The sequence below is a fragment of the Oncorhynchus kisutch genome, unplaced genomic scaffold (assembly GCF_002021735.2).
Source record: "Oncorhynchus kisutch isolate 150728-3 unplaced genomic scaffold, Okis_V2 Okis03b-Okis08b_hom, whole genome shotgun sequence".
Lineage (NCBI taxonomy): Eukaryota > Metazoa > Chordata > Actinopteri > Salmoniformes > Salmonidae > Oncorhynchus > Oncorhynchus kisutch.
In genome coordinates this window covers 483,467-502,276 of record NW_022261980.1, presented here as the reverse complement: position 1 = coordinate 502,276, position 18,810 = coordinate 483,467, and the positions used below count along the sequence as shown (strand labels likewise).

General features: G+C 39.3%; 1 protein-coding gene and 2 long non-coding RNA genes across 5 annotated transcripts; 1 reads left to right on the top strand and 2 right to left on the bottom strand.

The window, feature by feature from the left end:
• Positions 1–3,395: 3,395 nt before the first annotated feature.
• LOC116359665 (deoxyuridine 5'-triphosphate nucleotidohydrolase, mitochondrial-like) lies at positions 3,396–7,874 on the bottom strand. 3 transcript variants are annotated; one of them, XM_031812899.1, is made up of 6 exons: positions 5,741–6,316; positions 5,238–5,329; positions 4,521–4,565; positions 4,236–4,310; positions 3,885–3,955; positions 3,396–3,486 (listed from the first exon to the last, which is right to left on the bottom strand). In XM_031812899.1, the coding sequence occupies exons 1-6, from the start codon at positions 5,908–5,910 to the stop codon at positions 3,430–3,432; spliced, it is 510 nt and encodes a 169-aa protein (XP_031668759.1). In that variant the 5' UTR covers positions 5,911–6,316; the 3' UTR covers positions 3,396–3,429. The 3 variants fall into 3 exon arrangements, with proteins under 3 accessions (XP_031668759.1, XP_031668758.1, XP_031668756.1); XM_031812898.1 differs by lacking the exons at positions 3,396–3,486; positions 3,885–3,955 and adding an exon at positions 7,660–7,874 and having other exon boundaries at positions 4,186–4,310; positions 5,741–5,897; XM_031812896.1 differs by lacking the exons at positions 3,396–3,486; positions 3,885–3,955 and adding an exon at positions 6,376–6,540 and having other exon boundaries at positions 4,186–4,310; positions 5,741–5,897.
• Positions 7,875–9,019: 1,145 nt separating this feature from the next.
• On the top strand, positions 9,020–11,227 carry LOC116359680 (uncharacterized). Its single transcript, XR_004206739.1, has 3 exons — positions 9,020–9,212; positions 10,336–10,525; positions 11,073–11,227. It is a non-coding gene; the product is annotated as an uncharacterized LOC116359680 (long non-coding RNA).
• Positions 9,566–11,083, bottom strand: LOC116359681 (uncharacterized). Its single transcript, XR_004206740.1, has 2 exons — positions 10,909–11,083; positions 9,566–10,542 (listed from the first exon to the last, which is right to left on the bottom strand). It is a non-coding gene; the product is annotated as an uncharacterized LOC116359681 (long non-coding RNA).
• Positions 11,228–18,810: the final 7,583 nt, after the last annotated feature.

The following is an 18,810-nucleotide window of genomic DNA, read 5'->3' as shown; positions in this document are numbered from 1 at the left end:
ATGTCAGGGATTAATGACAAATCAGAACTTGGACAATGTCAGGGAATAAATAGGTAAATGTCCAGCCTATCAATGACAAAATAAACGGGTTCAGAGGTAGCTGACATGTCTTTGGCATCATTAAAGTTAACTGTTATTTTATCAAATCAATTCTCTGTAATTATTATTACGTGATTAAACTAATCATGTAAATGTAATTAACTAGGAAGTCGGGGCACCAAGGAAAATCTTCAGATTACAAAGTTATAATTTTCCTAATTTAACTCTTCAGATATTATTATATCTGATCAATTAGTCTTCTAATGAATTATTCTTTGCCTCACGTTAGTCTCATTCCAAACGTCGTAAATTGTTGGTTATCTGCACGAACCCAGCTTTTACTATGAATCATCCATACACCAATTGTCTTAATCATTTATTTACTAACTAACTAAATATTAACAGAAATACATAAACAAACAAGTAGATATGGATACAAGGAAATGATAGGGGAGGTTCCCTTGTGGTCTAAGCCGATATGACGGCTTGGTGGACAAAGGGAAGTGGGTGTGGACTGAGAAGGGCGGGAAAGACAAAAGAGACACTACACAGTTGATAATTGAAATGCTAATCCTTTGCACATGAACGCTCACTCATTCGGGAATAATTGGGATCAATATATATTTACGCCTAGTGTGTTGTCGTGATCTCTGTTGGAATCGTCAGTCCTTCTGTTGGAATGTTCATCAGAGCATCTCCGCTTCCCTGAAGTCTTTTTGTGGTTAGAATGGTGGATACTTCAGAGTACCATTCAGAAATGTTCTTATAGAATAGATGTTTCGGCGGTTGTCGGTCTTCGCATCTCAGGTTGACATAATTTCTAGCTGGAGACTAATAATTTGTATCTAAGATTTGCTCTTATTCTGTCGGGATCGATAGTCTCAGAGTTGAACCATTTCCTGTCGTGTAGCCAATGCTCTACGTGGTATGGTTAGGAATTCAACAACCATTACAACCTTAGCTTAGACTGAGGTTTCTGTGGTCTCTACTCAAAACCTTTGCCCCCTCAACTGACCGAGGTATGCATGGTTTGAAGAGGATTTCTTCAGGTGTGGTTTTTATTCATAACAGTAGAAAAGGGCTGTTCCATGATGCCAGATCATGTCTGTGCTCATGGGGGCGGGCCAATGACTTGGTTAAACTTTAAAGGAATACAATTCTCTCACATTAACAGTTTAAAATCACATTACATAATTTCACAAATAGTTTAATCTTTACTCATTCATTTTATACAATAATTAGATGCAAACCTCATAACGGAGGCACCTGTATAAACAGAGTTATGGTAATGGGGCTGTATTGTCTTTCATGAGTTCACAAACATGAAACAAAACGGACCAGGTCGTAGCTAGCTTCTCCACTGACCGTTTACACATTCTCCAAAACATGGATATTGTTCAGTTCTCAAGTTCTGTGATGTAGAATAAGTTCCTTTGTTCTACTGTGAAACTCTCTCTCTATATACTGCATGGCCAGGAGGAGAGAGTCTCCTCCAGGAATTTACGACCTGAGATAACAGAACCTGGGTGTAGGAGAGAGGAGGGGGATGCCAAGCTCTATACCCAGAAAGGGCCACGCCATGACATAACCTTAACATGCAAATATCTAATGTTATCTTATGTACTGGACAGAGGCTAGCCAGCTATTCTGAAAACATTGGATTACCAACTTGAGCAGTAACATATCAGTTTGCAGCACATTTTCACATGGACATATATACACTGAAGAAAAATATAAATGCATCATGTAAAGTGATTGGTTTCATGAGCTGAAATAAACGATGCCAGACAGTTTCCATATGCACAAAAAGCTTATTTCTTTCAAATGTTGCACCCTGGTCCTTCCTCCACTGCCTCCATAACAGTTCATCAATTCCTTTTTAGAAAACATTTTTAATTCGGTCTTTGTGGTTTGGAAAGCATATAGTCACTATTATTGCTTCATTTATTTATCAAACAAATGGAGTTTTGGAAAAGTAGGTACTTTTCACCAGACAATCCCATCTGGTGGATGGAAAGTGTGTATATATTTTTTTCACATGGACTTAGAGCTTGATACCTCAGATGATGAAAAGTGATGGATAGCTAATTCAAATAAATACTTTATGAATTATGAAGCCTTTATGTGCTTTTTTCATACACAATGCTTTTAAAAAAACACAAATGTGATGTTATCTACCAAATAAGTTGTTTTCTGAAATTATAAAAAGCTACTACTATTAAAAAGCTAACTACAAAAAACAATTCCTTAACCAATAGGCTAAACAGGTGTAATGAACACGTGTAAATATGTGCCCATAACAAGCGTTCTATCACCTGTAAATGCACACTGGACAGGTGTAAGCACAATGAACAGTTAAAACAGTCATTGAAATTGTTGAGGGGTGATGTCTTTCTGGTTTCATCTTCTACCAAAATGTTTTAGGGTCTAGTTTGAAGCTGGTGTACAAACCCAANCCTTTTGTTACTGGTCCAATGCTCTTATAACCGCTAGGCTACCTGCTGCCCTACACAGTCTACCTTTCCTTGGTTCCTTTCATTACGGACAGCTGAAAAGGACTGTGACATCCTTCCACAATGCTTCCTGCTTCTACCTACATCATCTCTGCCTAATGAAAGGATGAGGGAAGGAAGCTATTGGATTCCAGAGACATATAAAACGAACACTACTGAGACCACAGCCACCATAATCCAGTTCAACACACCCAATGACTGCATTTAGAAGGCAAGGGTCACGTTCCCCATTCTCAGACATTGCATGCGTCAACCAATAGTTGCGTGCCACGTCACGCGAGAATGCTATCGACAGATTGCTAGAACGTGGTTAGCTGAGACAAAATACCTATCCAGGCGTTGTAAGATCTGGCATGCATCTGCAAGTTAGTCAAGCCTGGAACTCTAACCTATTTCTCAGTGAAACTCCTCCCTGGTGTGGTTCACATTAGCCTTCTGATTCTACAGTTAACAGATCTAAACATGTATACGAGCCTGTGTGAAGGGTTTGGTCCCTAAGACAGGGAATACTCCCGTCGAACTATGAAAATAAATGGTTTAACATCACCACTTAGTGGTCATTCAGGGTACAGACTTACATAGAATTCTATCCAAAGCCGATATACATAAGTGGGCATAGCCGACATTTCATATAAGTTTCCACCAATTGGAATTGAACCTGCAACACTGGCATCTCTAGAACCATGCTCTTGCGAACCGAGCCACACAGACAAGAAATCAGTGATGTTTTCATTGCCATTAATGGCCAAATCAGCAGGCATAGACAGGTGAAGCAAGGGATAATAACAATCTTATTAAACAATGTAATTATTGTACAACGACATAACATTGTAACATAACAAACGAAATAAGCTGGTTTATTTACAATGTTGATGTATCAGTTGCTGCCTGTGGAGCCAAATCCTCCAGCCCCACGCTCGGTCTCATCCAGAGTCTGAAACAGAGAGAAGACACGGTTAATACTACAACACTGGAGTGAAGGGAATTTTTGTTACTTTCTATGCGAATGAGGGTTCTCCCAAACACAGATTTAGCCTAGTCCGGGACAAAAAGTATGTTCAATGGAAATTGTTAAAGTGAAGAGGACGATGCTCGATCAGAGTCGAGAAAAACAGCCGTAAGGGCTCAAGGCTCATTCTCACAGAAATAAGATGCACTTAAATCGACATTTCAGTCTCAAGTTTAAATGAAATGAGACTGCTTGACAAGGTGTGTCCATTTAAGGTTTGTGTGAAATGGATCATAAAGCTGTGATCAGCAATTCACTACTAGGTCTGAGCTTGTATGGTAACACTATAAATGGTCATAGTCCTATAGAGAAGCGTGAAGTACCTTTAGCTCCTGTAGGTCTGGGTAGCAGATCCTCTCGCACACCAGCGTGAGCCACACGGTCCCCTTTTTCACTGGGACACAGAAAGAAACACCATCACTCTACAGGTCACCCAGTTCCCAACACCATCACTACAATGTTTCACTGGAAAACAGATCTCAATGTGAAATGCATTTGGATTGAGCAATCAGTAAAACAAGTTATTTCAGTTTCTGATGAGGCATTTAAGTTATTTTTTTCAAAGAGCAAAGGGTATGCAGATGGTCCCTTTAATCATGGATACAAAGTGCTTTCAATGCTTAGAGTTTGGAAAGGTGGCATGTGAATGATTAATTATTATTTTTAAAGCTCACCTTCAAAGGTTTCCTTGCTGAAGTTGAACAGCACCACCCCCACATTACCTCTATAGTCCTCATCCACTACTCCAGCTGGGGGGAGACAGGCACTCCAGTTAGCCTAGCTGTCATGAATGTACCCTGTCAGTTCTATGTTCTAGACTCTGGTTAGAACAGCCAAAGAGTGACTTGGGTTCATGAAATCTCCATCAGAACTATGGTTACCACTTTCCTGCCATTTTTATAACCCATCTCTTAGGAAAAGTGTTATATTAATATCTGAAGGTCAAAAAGTAAACTCACCCCCAACATCAATGAAGTGTTTTGCAGCCAGGCCAGACCGTGGTGCTGTGAAAAGAGAGAAATACATCAAATATGACTAAACTCCTTTTTATGCTGGAGAAAAGTGAAGGGGAGATGAGAAAGAGGGGTTGAACGAGATGAGTGTGAAAGCAGTCTCCATTGACCGTGTTGGAGCATCACATGTGATGCATTGTGGGTAAATTGTGACTGACTGATCTACCAAAAACAATGAGTAGTTATTTATGTTGCAAGGTGATTTGTCAGTAGGCAGTCAGTCGCCTGCACTTTCAGTTGTAATGAGGGGGTTTGATTAATCTTGCCCGGATGCCTGTGTAGGCATGTATTGCACCAGCTGAAAGTTGATTGCATTAGATTTGGAAATACGCTGCCTCCCAGGCGTCCTGCTCTGGCTGACTGCAATGTTTTCTCAAAACAAGTGACATAATTAAGCATGTAGTAATTAGTAGGATTTTGTGTTGCCATGCAAAAGTGATCGCTTTCTGCCTTCCCAATGAAAAGTAGTTTGAATTTTCTAACATTTATTTTATGTAAAAGAGATGTAGGTTTCTGGTTCAACCCAGGTCAAAGTAAAATAACTCCCTCACTGTCAAGTCAAACAATACCCAGAGAGACCTACCCCCACATACCCGTAGGCCAGGGTGCAATTACATTTTTTCTTTAAAAACATTTAAGTTTGTGTCCTGGTACCCTACTCACCCACTCTGCCATAGCAGCCTGACGGAACTGCTATCTGGATGTCAGTCTTCACGATAGCCTTGTCCATAGGACCAATACTGTAGTCATAGGCACTGTTAGAAAAAACATTAACATGTGGCTTACAGTCACTAACTTACAAAGGCAGTGACCTACATCTAACTCCCCTCCCATCGTTAGTAAGGAGGAGCAGGCTAGCACTACCGTTTGACAACTTTTCTCCGGTTAAAGTTGGTCATATAAACATGAAGCAAGACTGGGCTACCTAGTTAGGTAGCTTGATATGAAGACAACATTATGCATGGTCGTTTGCTAACTACAGTTTTACTTTTGATTGATAGCAGAAAAATAAACAGCCACGTGCAGTATACACTCACTGCAACGTATTGCATTCAAGTAACGTTATCTTGCTTATGTGAATAGCAAGCTAGCTAAGTAAATACAAGCCAGTAAAATGTACAGCGTTCAAATCACTTCCAGTGACCATGTCCCGGACTCTGACCCACCTGAACAGGTCGTAGCCTGCAGCTTTAGCAGAGCCCCGGGTAGGAGCAGTGGCATGTTCAGACAACTTGGAGAACTTCAACACCGATATCACATTCTCTTCCACTGCATGTGGCTTTGTCCTCTTCAGTGGAGAAACTTCTGCGGCGTCTATCACTTCTGAGCAAGGCATGTTTACAAAGTTTGTGGTAAGAAAGTTGAGTTAATTCCAAAATAATAAAATGGCTATGGTTACTAACGTTAGCTAAATAGTTAAAATATGGCGAGTTGTTGCTACTTCTCTGAATCTTATTAGGAAGCACACATTCCCGCCAATTTCAATTGAATCTGCCTCGCCGTCGTTGAAAAAAAGAAGAAAATCTCGCGAGAGTTCTGACAACTTGACCAGCTGTGAGCTGAATGACAGGAAAGCTTTAGTTTACTAATCCTTGAATGATGCATCTTGATTTCGGTAAAACACTCGACTACAAATCTGACAACAGTACAATTACCGGTACCTACACATTTATTGACTACACATCATGTTAATACTAAAGCTGATAATACAACAACCAGTTAGCATAGCAAAGTAGCTAGCTGCTAGTGCTAGCAAACATGAGCTATTACTGAAAAGCAATGTAGCTAGCCAACGAGCTACCTGCATTCTCGCATCCTTTTCTCCTGGCCAGAGTGGGAGAATGCAGATAAAATGTTCTGTGTGAGAGTACTGAAGACTGGGCAGCGATAATCGAAGAACAACACCGCCAGTAGAGCCTCTGCTTTGCAACGAAGTGCTCCATCTTTTTAAAGATACAGTCCTCCCCGGCTGCGGCATCAGCTACAGCGCCTTCAGAAAGTTTTCAAACCCCTGGACTTATTCCACATGTTGTGTTACAGACCGAATTAGAAATTGATAAAATCTTTTTTTCCTCTCACCCATCTATACACAATATCTCATAACTACAATGTGAAAATGTTGTTATATATTTTTGCTAATGTATTGATAATTAAATAGAGGCAGAGTGAGTATTGGTTAAGTGGGACATTAAGCTTTGTGATGAATATCCTAATGTGTACAATAACATCACCAACCATGCCTGTGTGTTAGTCATTTTAATTCACAACTGGAATAAACTGATCACATCACACAGGTGTATAACAGAACACACACACAGGCTCAGTTTGATAGTGCACCCCTAAGTAACAGTGCAGATGAAAAATGATCAGGCCTACTGTACATCTTACTGTACAAAGTATTGTTGAAAAAAAAGTTCTAGGTTGGAACTGTTGCTGTTAACATACAATACATATATTTGATTCTAAACTGGATTAAACACACAGTCCTAATGAGAGGTGTGTGGGTGGTTGAAGTTTTCAACAAGCATGTCTATTCTGGGTTACATTTTTGACAGTGCAACCCTGAGGTCATGCTCAGCATTGAGTCTGTTTCTGTACTTGTTTTTTAAGTATGCCAGGGTTGAGAACCCTGACTCGCATAGGTATGTGGTGCCAAACTAGCTTAGAACATCTACTGCTTTCTCAGTCTAGACAGGAGACTGCTTCCTGCTGTAGATGAGCAACCCAGAACTGAGTGTTTGCCTCAAAAAGCATCTTGCTTCAATTAGTTTATTCCAGAATAAAATTTTTGTATTTTACTAGCAACAGTTCCAACCTAAACTCATTTAACAATATTTCTAGAGTAATATGTACAGTATAGTAGGCCTGATCATGTTTAATCTTCACCTGTACTGTTTCTTAGGGTTGCACTATCAGTAGTTAGCTAGCTTGCTTTGGCTAATATCAGCTAGCTATTAGCTGAATACAAGGGGATTGTTTGAAAGAGAAACTCACATCTACTACTATGAGAGATAGCACTCCCTTATTTCTGCTTATCATCATCACCTGTTATAAAATGACAACAATGCCGTGCTAATTGACTTACTTTTCCACTGTCGAAGCACTGTTTCCTGACGCATTCTGCCCTGTTCTGGGTTTACCGTCATGCTGTGGGTGTTTGGTCAAGACCTGTCGTTTTAATTGGTTCGTTTTGAACATTACTAAGCACTTCCCTGCACAAAACACATTTTGTATTAAACCAAGAGAAACGCATCGCTGTATTTTCGTTTCATGACGATTGAGTTCGTCAGAATTTGTGGCTAGTTTGAGTCCATTTGATGATGGCGAGTGGGAATGACATGTTGATAGGCTGTCAGGTTAGGAAGGCTACGAGTTTCAAAACACTTGCAAGTGAACATTTGTAATTACTTTTTTCAAGTGTCAAATGTCATTTTTTGTACACGTGATTTTTTCACATGTCCAGTGTGTGGTTTGATTTGATCGCCAGTTATGGGCATTTTGACACGCGTTCTTCACATCTGTCCAGAGGGCATTTACAGGTGATTAGAACGTTTGAATATTGTAATTTCAGACGCGTGAAATTGTGCCACGGCTTTGGAACGAACGAAGCCAGGCCAAGAGAATGCTCGGCGGAAATGGAGTCCCTAGAGAAAGAACGAGATGGGTGTCAGGAGTGGGGCAGCAGTATTATCATAAGGAGACGTATACTTGGAAACTGGAGGAGGAATGGAGGGAAGAAGGGTGTAAGCTTGAGTCGGATAAAAATGGTGGAAAAAAGGGAGATGGTTTGTTAAAGTAGAAAGTGTAAGCAGATGGAGCTGGAGAAATTGAAGTGAATGAGGGTGAAGTTATCCAGAGACCGAGGTATGCTCCCAGAATCAGGAAAAACACAAGTCTGTGACACAGTGTTGCCAACTCCTCAGTAAGGAAAGTAGCTATTGGCTGTCCTAAAGTAGCTAGAAGTCGCTAAATGACGTCATCACCAAATCTGCATATTTGGTCATGTGATTGTGATGGATGCTGTAGGAGAGGGGAATAATGTGGGAGACAAACAGGGAGTAAAAACAACTAAATATGTTTAGAACTACAAATGAACTTTCTTCTGTCGATTCTTGTTTTTTGTAATGTCCCAATTCCAACCCTCCTCCTTTATCCGGGCTTGGGACTGGCAAAAGCGACCTAAAAGAGACACTCTGGCAGAGTTACTTAGTTTTTTATTTTTCTTAATTTGGTTTGGTTTTTAACCTTATCGTCCACTTAGGATCTACAACAAGTCACAGTAAAACATTAACATCTTTAACCATTCCATAAAAAAAAAATGTTTTGTATACAATCAACATTAACAATCTAAATGGACCAAAAAGAGACAATAGAAAAAACTGTCACTGTCAATGGCAAATGTCAGAAAATGATGGTAACTAGTCTGGCCCTAATTCAGGTTTTTAATTTTTTTAATGTAACCCAGTGCGGGATCAGTCAGCGGCAGCTTCCAGCATGCGCCATTCATTTGCAGTCTGGATGCAGAGGGGTGAACATCTCCTGCTCTGACTGCATCTGGGAGGGACCGCTGCGCGAGGACTGTGGGTGCTTTGGGACGGGGGTGGGGCCCACGGCAGCACCAGCTCCTCGTTGAGAAGAGTAAGAACGATATGTGGCTTTCACGTCAGTCTCAAATAACACCAGAAAAAGTCGCTAGATTTGTTGCTAGTCGCTTTTTTGAAAATGTGTCGCTAGATGGGTCTGAATACTCGCTAAATATAGCTACAAAGTCGCTAAGTTGGCAAGCACTGCTGTGACAGTAGGAGTGAAGTTTATTGAAAAAGTGGACTCTTGCCCTTTGGCTGATCCATTTGTGGTTGCGCGGTGTGTGAAAAAAAGAGTTGGGTCATGTGGAATCAGTGAGGGTAGAGGGAGAATGCGCTCGGAGTAAAACGAATGGTGGCAAGAAAAGTTCATTGTTTTGTTCTCAAGAAAAGGGCACCAATGAAAGGAGTGATAAACTGGGGTAGCATTAAATATAACAGTTGACCAGCTGAGGGATAAGATTTCCAGTGTATCTGATGTTAGTCGTTTGATGCGGAAAGAGTGGGAGATAACAGAAGATACATTGTCTGTTCTTTCGAGTTTTGATGTTGAGTCTGTTAGGATATGAGTTAGGATATGTTATCCTGTATGTGCCGAATACATTACGATGTTACGGGTGTCAAGCTTATGGGCATGTGGCAGCAGTGTGTAGGAGGGAGGGTTCAAGGTGTGAGAAATGTTCCGAAGGGCATGAGACAAAGGAATGTGTACTATTGGGGAATGTGTTAATTGTAGGGGTGCCCATGGAGCTGGGGATCAGAAATGTCCCGAGCGAGAGATGCAGGTTGAGGTTTCCAGGTTAGAGTAGAGCCATACCAGTACAGACAGAGTAAGATTGGATTTTTAGCATTTAGAAAAATGGTTACCAATTGTACTGCAGGGATGGATCGGAAGTCACATAAAATTGAGTTTGTGGTGGCAGCTGCAGAGAGGTATTTGGGTGTGCGACACTTGACATCAGAAGAGTTACAAGATGATTTGCTCTTATTCTGTCGGGATCGATGTCCCATTCTTTCAGGATAATGGCATGAGGTAGGAATAAATACATTTAATTAGTGGAGTAGGGTAGTGTTCATTTTTATTTTATATTTTGAAATGAGTGAGTAGTGTTAGATGGTAGGGTATTTATTTAGTCATTTTTATTTTTCAAGCAAAGAATAAGGGTGTTGTATTACAGTCTAGTAGGTGGCGGTAATGCAACAAATTGGATGCAAACCGCCGTTAAACCTCAGAAGAAGAAGAAATTGTGCCTTTGCACACGTTCTGAACGTCTGTGTAGTAACAGGTACGTTTCATGTGTCTGAAAGTACCACATTGTAGCACATTGAGTTTGACTTCCGGCCTGTTGCGATGAATCGCTTTCCCAGGTAGGGAGGAGATGTTTCTAAATATGGATCAAATTGTTACAATTAGTAATTTACAGAATGCAAGGCGTTGGTGAGAAACATTTAGGGAGTAATTAAAACTATTTTTCCCACATAGCATTACAACTACAAAGCTGACGCTGGCTAGCTAGCTTATTTTCATTGAAATAGCATGGCTAGTTAGCTAGCTAGCAATAGTATTTTTGTCTAGCCTGGTATATGGACAATATACCACGGATAAGGGCTGTTATGCTCAATGCGGAGTGCCTGGATACAGCCCTTAGCCGTGGTATATTGGCCATATACCACAAACCCCCAAGGTGCCTTATTGCTATATAACTGGTTACCAACGTAATTACAACAGTAAACAAGTAATATTGACTCACCTGTAGTATACGGTCTGATATACCATGGCTTGCTATCTGTCTCATGTTGTACCGATCATCAACATGAACAAGATTGAATTCTGTTGAATTGGCAACTGACTAAATTCTTGTTAAGAAGATGTTGCTGTTCAGAATGACATGTTTATGACTGTTGATGTTCACAGGAATCTCCAAATACTATGTTGAATGAGCACCGCGGATGAAAGAGGGGGAGGAAAACAGAAAGCTTCTTTCTACCACACCTTCACCAAGTCACATACAATGTTTGCTTCATGAACAATTGTTACATCAGAAATAAATACAAAATAATTTTAGTTTATTCTGTTTCTGTTTTTTTAATGCTGGATGTGAGTAATTTAGCAGGTCCATAGGATAATGTATTGTTTTGAAACTTTTATTTAAATATATATTCAGTCAAAACTCACTTTTTGCTAAAATAATGTGTTTTCTACGGTTACTTTTTACATACTGATACAGTCTCATTAGTTTTGAGCTAGACTATGATTGGGTAATGTCTACTGTAAATTTCTACTACCCTTTTTTAAAATGTTTATGATTGAAATTAGCACAGTTTTTTAATAGTTTGTTTCTACTGTCTGGTGAGGAAGTGGGCAATATGGATACATTGGAGGAGGAAGGGAGAGTTAATGACAAATCAGAACTTGGACAATGTCAGGGATTAATGACAAATCAGAACTTGGACAATGTCAGGGAATAAATAGGTAAATGTCCAGCCTATCAATGACAAAATAAACGGGTTCAGAGGTAGCTGACATGTCTTTGGCATCATTAAAGTTAACTGTTATTTTATCAAATCAATTCTCTGTAATTATTATTACGTGATTAAACTAATCATGTAAATGTAATTAACTAGGAAGTCGGGGCACCAAGGAAAATCTTCAGATTACAAAGTTATAATTTTCCTAATTTAACTCTTCAGATATTATTATATCTGATCAATTAGTCTTCTAATGAATTATTCTTTGCCTCACGTTAGTCTCATTCCAAACGTCGTAAATTGTTGGTTATCTGCACGAACCCAGCTTTTACTATGAATCATCCATACACCAATTGTCTTAATCATTTATTTACTAACTAACTAAATATTAACAGAAATACATAAACAAACAAGTAGATATGGATACAAGGAAATGATAGGGGAGGTTCCCTTGTGGTCTAAGCCGATATGACGGCTTGGTGGACAAAGGGATGTGGGTGTGGACTGAGAAGGGCGGGAAAGACAAAAGAGACACTACACAGTTGATAATTGAAATGCTAATCCTTTGCACATGAACGCTCACTCATTCGGGAATAATTGGGATCAATATATATTTACGCCTAGTGTGTTGTCGTGATCTCTGTTGGAATCTTCAGTCCTTCTGTTGGAATGTTCATCAGAGCATCTCCGCTTCCCTGAAGTCTTTTTGTGGTTAGAATGGTGGATACTTCAGAGTACCATTCAGAAATGTTCTTATAGAATAGATGTTTCGGCGGTTGTCGGTCTTCGCATCTCAGGTTGACATAATTTCTAGCTGGAGACTAATAATTTGTATCTAAGATTTGCTCTTATTCTGTCGGGATCGATAGTCTCAGAGTTGAACCATTTCCTGTCGTGTAGCCAATGCTCTACGTGGTATGGTTAGGAATTCAACAACCATTACAACCTTAGCTTAGACGGAGGTTTCTGTGGTCTCTACTCAAAACCTTTGCCCCCTCAACTGACCGAGGTATGCATGGTCTGAAGAGGATTTCTTCAGGTGTGGTTTTTATTCATAACAGTAGAAAAGGGCTGTTCCATGATGCCAGATCATGTCTGTGCTCATGGGGGCGGGCCAATGACTTGGTTAAACTTTAAAGGGAATACAATTCTCTCACATTAACAGTTTAAAATCACATTACATAATTTCACAAATAGTTTAATCTTTACTCGTTCATTTTATACAATAATTAGATGCAAACCTCATAACGGAGGCACCTGTATAAACAGAGTTATGGTAATGGGGCTGTATTGTCTTTCATGAGTTCACAAACATGAAACAAAACGGACCAGGTCGTAGCTAGCTTCTCCACTGACCGTTTACACATTCTCCAAAACATGGATATTGTTCAGTTCTCAAGTTCTGTGATGTAGAATAAGTTCCTTTGTTCTACTGTGAAACTCTCTCTCTATATACTGCATGGCCAGGAGGAGAGAGTCTCCTCCAGGAATTTACGACCTGAGATAACAGAACCTGGGTGTAGGAGAGAGAGGGGGATGCCAAGCTCTATACCCAGAAAGGGCCACGCCATGACATAACCTTAACATGCAAATATCTAATGTTATCTTATGTACTGGACAGAGGCTAGCCAGCTATTCTGAAAACATTGGATTACCAACTTGAGCAGTAACATATCAGTTTGCAGCACATTTTCACATGGACATATATACACTGAAGAAAAATATAAATGCATCATGTAAAGTGATTGGTTTCATGAGCTGAAATAAACGATGCCAGACAGTTTCCATATGCACAAAAAGCTTATTTCTCTCAAATGTTGCACCCTGGTCCTTCCTCCACTGCCTCCATAACAGTTCATCAATTCCTTTTTAGAAAACATTTTAATTCGGTCTTTGTGGTTTGGAAAGCATAGTCACTATTATTGCTTTCATTTATTTATCAAACAAATGGAGTTTTGGAAAAGTAGGTACTTTTCACCAGACAATCGCATCTGGTGGATGGAAAGTGTTGTATATATTTTTTTCACATGGACTTAGAGCTTGATACCTCAGATGATGAAAAGTGATGGATAGCTAATTCAAATAAATACTTTATGAATTATGAAGCCTTTATGTGCTTTTTTCAATACATCAATGCTTTTAAAAAATCACAAAATGTGATGTTATCTACCAAATAAGTTGTTTTCTGAAATTATTAAAAAGCTACTACTATTAAAAAGCTAACTACAAAAACACAATTCCTTACCCAATAGGCTAAACAGGTGTAATGAACACGTGTAAATATGTGCCCATAACAAGCGTTCTAATCACCTGTAAATGCACACTGGACAGGTGTAATGCACAATGACAGTAAAACAGTCATTGAAATTGTTGAGGGGTGATGTCTTTCTGGTTTCATTCTACAAAATGTTCTTTAGGGTCTAGTTTGAAGCTGGTGTACAAACCCAAAAGTAAAAGATGCAAAAACAAAACTTAAGAACGGGAAGCATAGAAATAGCATACATAGAATGGATCTACCACTTCTTAGACTTGCTTTCAAGTCGAAGGATAGAAAAGTGAGTTAAAGATCTATGTTAATTTGGTCAGGTTGCCCAAAAAGTTACATAATGCCACTTTAATGTTCCACAAAAGTATCATAAAAATATTGAAATTATGCATATACTCAAATTTATCCTTCTTTACAATAAAGTAGTTAGTGTTCCACTTTGCCAATCAAGGTCTCCCAATTTGCCAGTATCGACTGAAAAAATGTGGTCTCAGGACAATGTGTTTGAAAAAGTCATCCATCCTGTATTTAATATTTATTTATTTTGTATAAGTTAATTGAATTCTTAAGCTATTTAGAATGGTATCATGTTGGGGGTTAAGACATTGGGATGATTCTGTAAAGTGTTCGGAAAAGCAAATTACAGAAAGTGTCCCACTTTACCAATACTCACCCTATATCATTTACAGTTGAAGTCGGAAGTTTACATACACTTAGGTTGGAGTCATTAAAACTCGTTTTTCAACTACTCCACAAATTTCTTGTTAACAAACTATAGTTTTGGCAAGTCGGTTAGAACATCTAATTTGTCAAAAATTCATTTTTCCAACAAATGTTTACAGACAGATTATTTCACTTATAATTCACTGTATCACAATTCCAGTGGGTCAGAAATGTACATACACTATGTTGACTGTGCCTTTAAACAGCTTGGAAAATTCCAGAAAATGATGTCATGGTTTTAGAAGCTTCTGATAGGCCAATTGACATTATTTGAGTCAATTGGAGGTGTACCTGTGGATGTATTTCAAGGCCTACCTTCAAACTCAGTGCCACTTTGCTTGACATCATGGGAAAATCAAAAGAAATCAGCCAAGACCTCAGGAAAAAAATTGGTTGGTTCAAAATTGGTTGGTCTGGATCATCCTTGGGAGCAATTTCCAAACGCCTGAAGGTATCACGTTCATCTGTACAAACAATAGTACGCAAGTATAAATACCATGGGACCACGCAGCCATCATACCACTCAGGAAGGAGACACATTCTATCTTCTAGAGATGAACGTACTTTGGTGCGAAAAGTGCAAATCAATCCCAGAACAACAGCAAAGGACCTTGTGAAGATGCTGGAGGAAATGGGTACAAAGAATATCTCTATCCACAGTAAAACGAGTCCTATATCTACATAACCTGAAAGGCCGCTCAGCAAGGAAGAAGCCACTGCTCCAAAACCGCCATAAAAAGCCAGACTACGGTTTGCAACTGCACATGGGGACAAAGATCGTACTTTTTGGAAAAATGTTCTCTAGTCTGATGAAACAAAAATAGAACTGTTTGGCCATAATGACCATCGTTTTGTTTGGAGGAAAAAGGGGGAGGCTTGCAAGCATAATAACACCATCCCAACTGTGAAGCATGGGAGTGGCAGCATCATGTTGTGGGGGTACTTTGCTGCAGGAGGGACTGGTGCACTTCACAAAATAGATGGCATTATGAGGCAGGAAAATTATGTGGATATATTGAAGCAACATCTCAAGACATCACTCAGGATGTTAAAGCTTGGTCACAAATGGGTCTTCCAAATGGACAATGACCCCAAGCATACTTCCAAAGTTGTGGCAAAATGGCTTAAGGACAACAAAGTCAAGGTATTGGAGTGGCCATCAAAAAGCACTGACCTCAATCCTATAGAAAATTTGTGGGCAAAACTGAAAAAGCGTGTGCGAGCAGGAAGGCCTACAAACCTGACTCAGTTATACCAGTTCTGTCAGGAGGAATGGGACAAAATTCACCCAACTTATTGTGGGAAACTTGTGGAAGGCTACCCAAAATGTTTGACCCAAGTTAAACAATTTAAAGGCAATGCTACCAAATACTAATTGAGTGTATGTAAACTTCTGACCCACTGGGAATGTGATGAAAGAAATAAAAGCTGAAATAAATCATTCTCTCTACCATTAATTTGACATTTCACATTCTTTAAATAAAGTGTTGATCCTAACTGACCTAAGACAGGACATTTTTACTAGGATTAAATGTCAGGAATTGTGAAAAACTGAGTTTAAATGTATTTGGCTAAGGTGTAAACGTGTAAACTACTGCACATACAATTAAACATGGAGAGTGGAGGCTGTTATAGCAGCAAAGGGGGGACCAACTCCATATTAATTCCCATGATTTTGGTAGTGTATTTCATTTAAGACATTTTCTAAAAATTCTAAAAACATGTTTTCACTTTGTAATTATGGGGTATTGTGTGTAGATGGGTGAGAATTAGCTGTATTTAATCTATTTTGAATTCAGGCTGTAACACAACAAAACGGAATAAGTCACGGGTATGATTACTTTCTGAAGGCACAGGATAACCCACTAACAGACCTTATAACCAGAGAGTAAGTGGCGATAGATAATATTTTTTGCCAAATAGCTAGATAGCTACTTTATCACGTCATGCATGGTTTGTTTGTGGCCCTGGTAACAATAACTAATGGTAGCTAGCTGGAGTAATGTGTGCATCATTCTCCTCCTAAAATGCACTGCATGGTCAATCTGATGTCTGCATTGGCCTGCAGCATTTACAGTGATATGGTCTCTGCCATATGCGCTTCATGGAGCAGCGCAGAGCTGTTGTGAAGGAAGTTGTCAAAGAAGTGAGTGTGTGTTTATACAGGACCTCCCGTCCTCACCTACCGTCAACCAATCATGTCAATGCTGAGCTATACAGAGCCCTCCGCATTGTTACATCTTTTGGGAGGCACAATGCAGTGCAGAGCTCAATTTGGCCTCTGCATGCCTCTGGAGGCTCCGCAAATGCATCACACCCTCCATATGGAGCCTCTGACCACATTTTCGGATCAAGCATAAATGGTATTTTACCCTCCCATGTGTGTCCGTCCCAGGCCAGGTAGCTCCCTCATGCTCCTCTGTTGTGTAATGGAAGACTTGTAGCTTGGGGCTAATAACCAATGATATATATAAACTCTGGATTGCTGATACTATGTATTGGCCATTGAGAGGCTTTGAAGCCACTGGTCGACCATATTGTCATTACCCAGTAGGCGCAGTCCTCCCTCCATAGCAGTGTTTCTCAACTCTGGTCCTCGTGTACCGCCAACAGCACACATTTCTGTTGTAGCCCTGGACAAAAGCATCTGATTCAACGTGTCAAGGTCTTGATGATTAGTTGAGTGGTAGAATCAGGTGTATTTGTCCAGGGGGCCATAACAAAAATATGTACTGTTGGGGGGTACTGGAGGACTGAAACACTGCTCCATAGGAATTAATGGATTTCTACAGTATTTCAATTGAATGTTTCAAGGACAAAATTACATGTATTTAAGTATGATTTTTTTGTAATGGGGACACTATCGTTAGTAATCTCAAACATATACTATAAGGAAAATATTTGTATATATTTTTTTATGTTTGGCTCACATAATATAATTTAAAGTATGCATTAAGGTGTCTATAATATTCTAAATGTGGCAAAAATAAATGTAGACATTAATAAATCCCAAATATTTTTTACTACCGTGTTGGTGTGCCAAGATGGAGGTTCAGTGGCTTCAACACAGCGCCCCCTATCTGTCATCAAGTGTATATATAAATCATTGCCAATAACCAAGGACTGAACACAAGAAAGGTTGGCGTACCCAACTATTGTATTATTCTGCATTATGTTCTATATTGCTACATTTGAGAATAATGTAACCAACCTATTGACTTCTAATGTAATGTGTCTGACCGTCTTGATGGACATAACTTATGAGGAAAAATTTTATTCCTTCTTCATAATACATGAATTAAAATATGACAGTTAAATATGATAAGGACTGAGTCTTATAAAAGACAATGGTTAAAACACAGAAATAAATCAAGCATTTCTATATTGAAAATATACAGCACATAAGTTGATTGACATTTTCCTGTTCTGTTTGATAGATTTTCATCACAGTGTGTGTGTGTGTGTGTGTATGTGCGTGCGTGTGCATTAAGGTAGTAAGTGATCCCTTCATTATTTCCCGAGACATTCAACTAGTAGCTACTTGTGTTGAATATACACATCTATACAAAGTAGTATACAGTATTTTTCAATGGATATCAAACTAATTTAAAAAAAAAATTAAATCAAGTTATCAATGCCACTAGTAGCATTTGAATATAATTTAAAAAAATGTTATTTATAGATTGATCACTTTTTGCATAGGTCATTTGTTTGCTATAATGTTCATTTCCTAGAACACCATCATATTTGTGCATACTAGCCTACATACACAGTGTACAAAACATTAAGGACACCTTCTTGAGTTGCCCGCAGAACAGCCTCAATTAGCATTCCACAGGAATGCTGGCCCATGCTGACTCCAATGCTTTCCACAGTTGTGTCAAGTTGGCTGGATGTCCTTTGGGTGGTGGACCTTTCTTGATACATACGGGAAACGGTTGAGTGTGAAAAACCCAACAGCTTTACAGTTCTTGACACAAACTGGTGCACCTGACACCTACTACCATACCCCGTTCAAAGGCACTTAAATATTTTGTCTTGGCCATTCACCCTCTGAATGGCACTCATACACAATCCATGTCTCAATTGTCTTAAGGCTTAAAAATCCTTCTTTAACCTGTCTCCTCCCCTTCATCTACACTGATTGAAGTGGATTTAACAAGTGACATCAATAAGGGATCATAGCTTTCACCTG

What these genes read in the sequence shown, in the direction of transcription:
- LOC116359665 (XM_031812896.1), bottom strand. Translation starts at nt 6,517, where the DNA reads ATGGAGCACTTCGTTGCAAAGCAGAGGCTCTACTGGCGGTGTTGTTCT. An exon ending in AAAAGGATGCGAGAATGCAG is followed by an intron (nt 5,898 to 6,375) that starts GTAGCTCGTTGG and finishes TGCCTTGCTCAG; the next exon opens with AAGTGATAGACGCCGCAGAA. An exon ending in AGGCTGCTATGGCAGAGTGG is followed by an intron (nt 4,566 to 5,237) that starts GTGAGTAGGGTA and finishes CTCTTTTCACAG; the next exon opens with CACCACGGTCTGGCCTGGCT.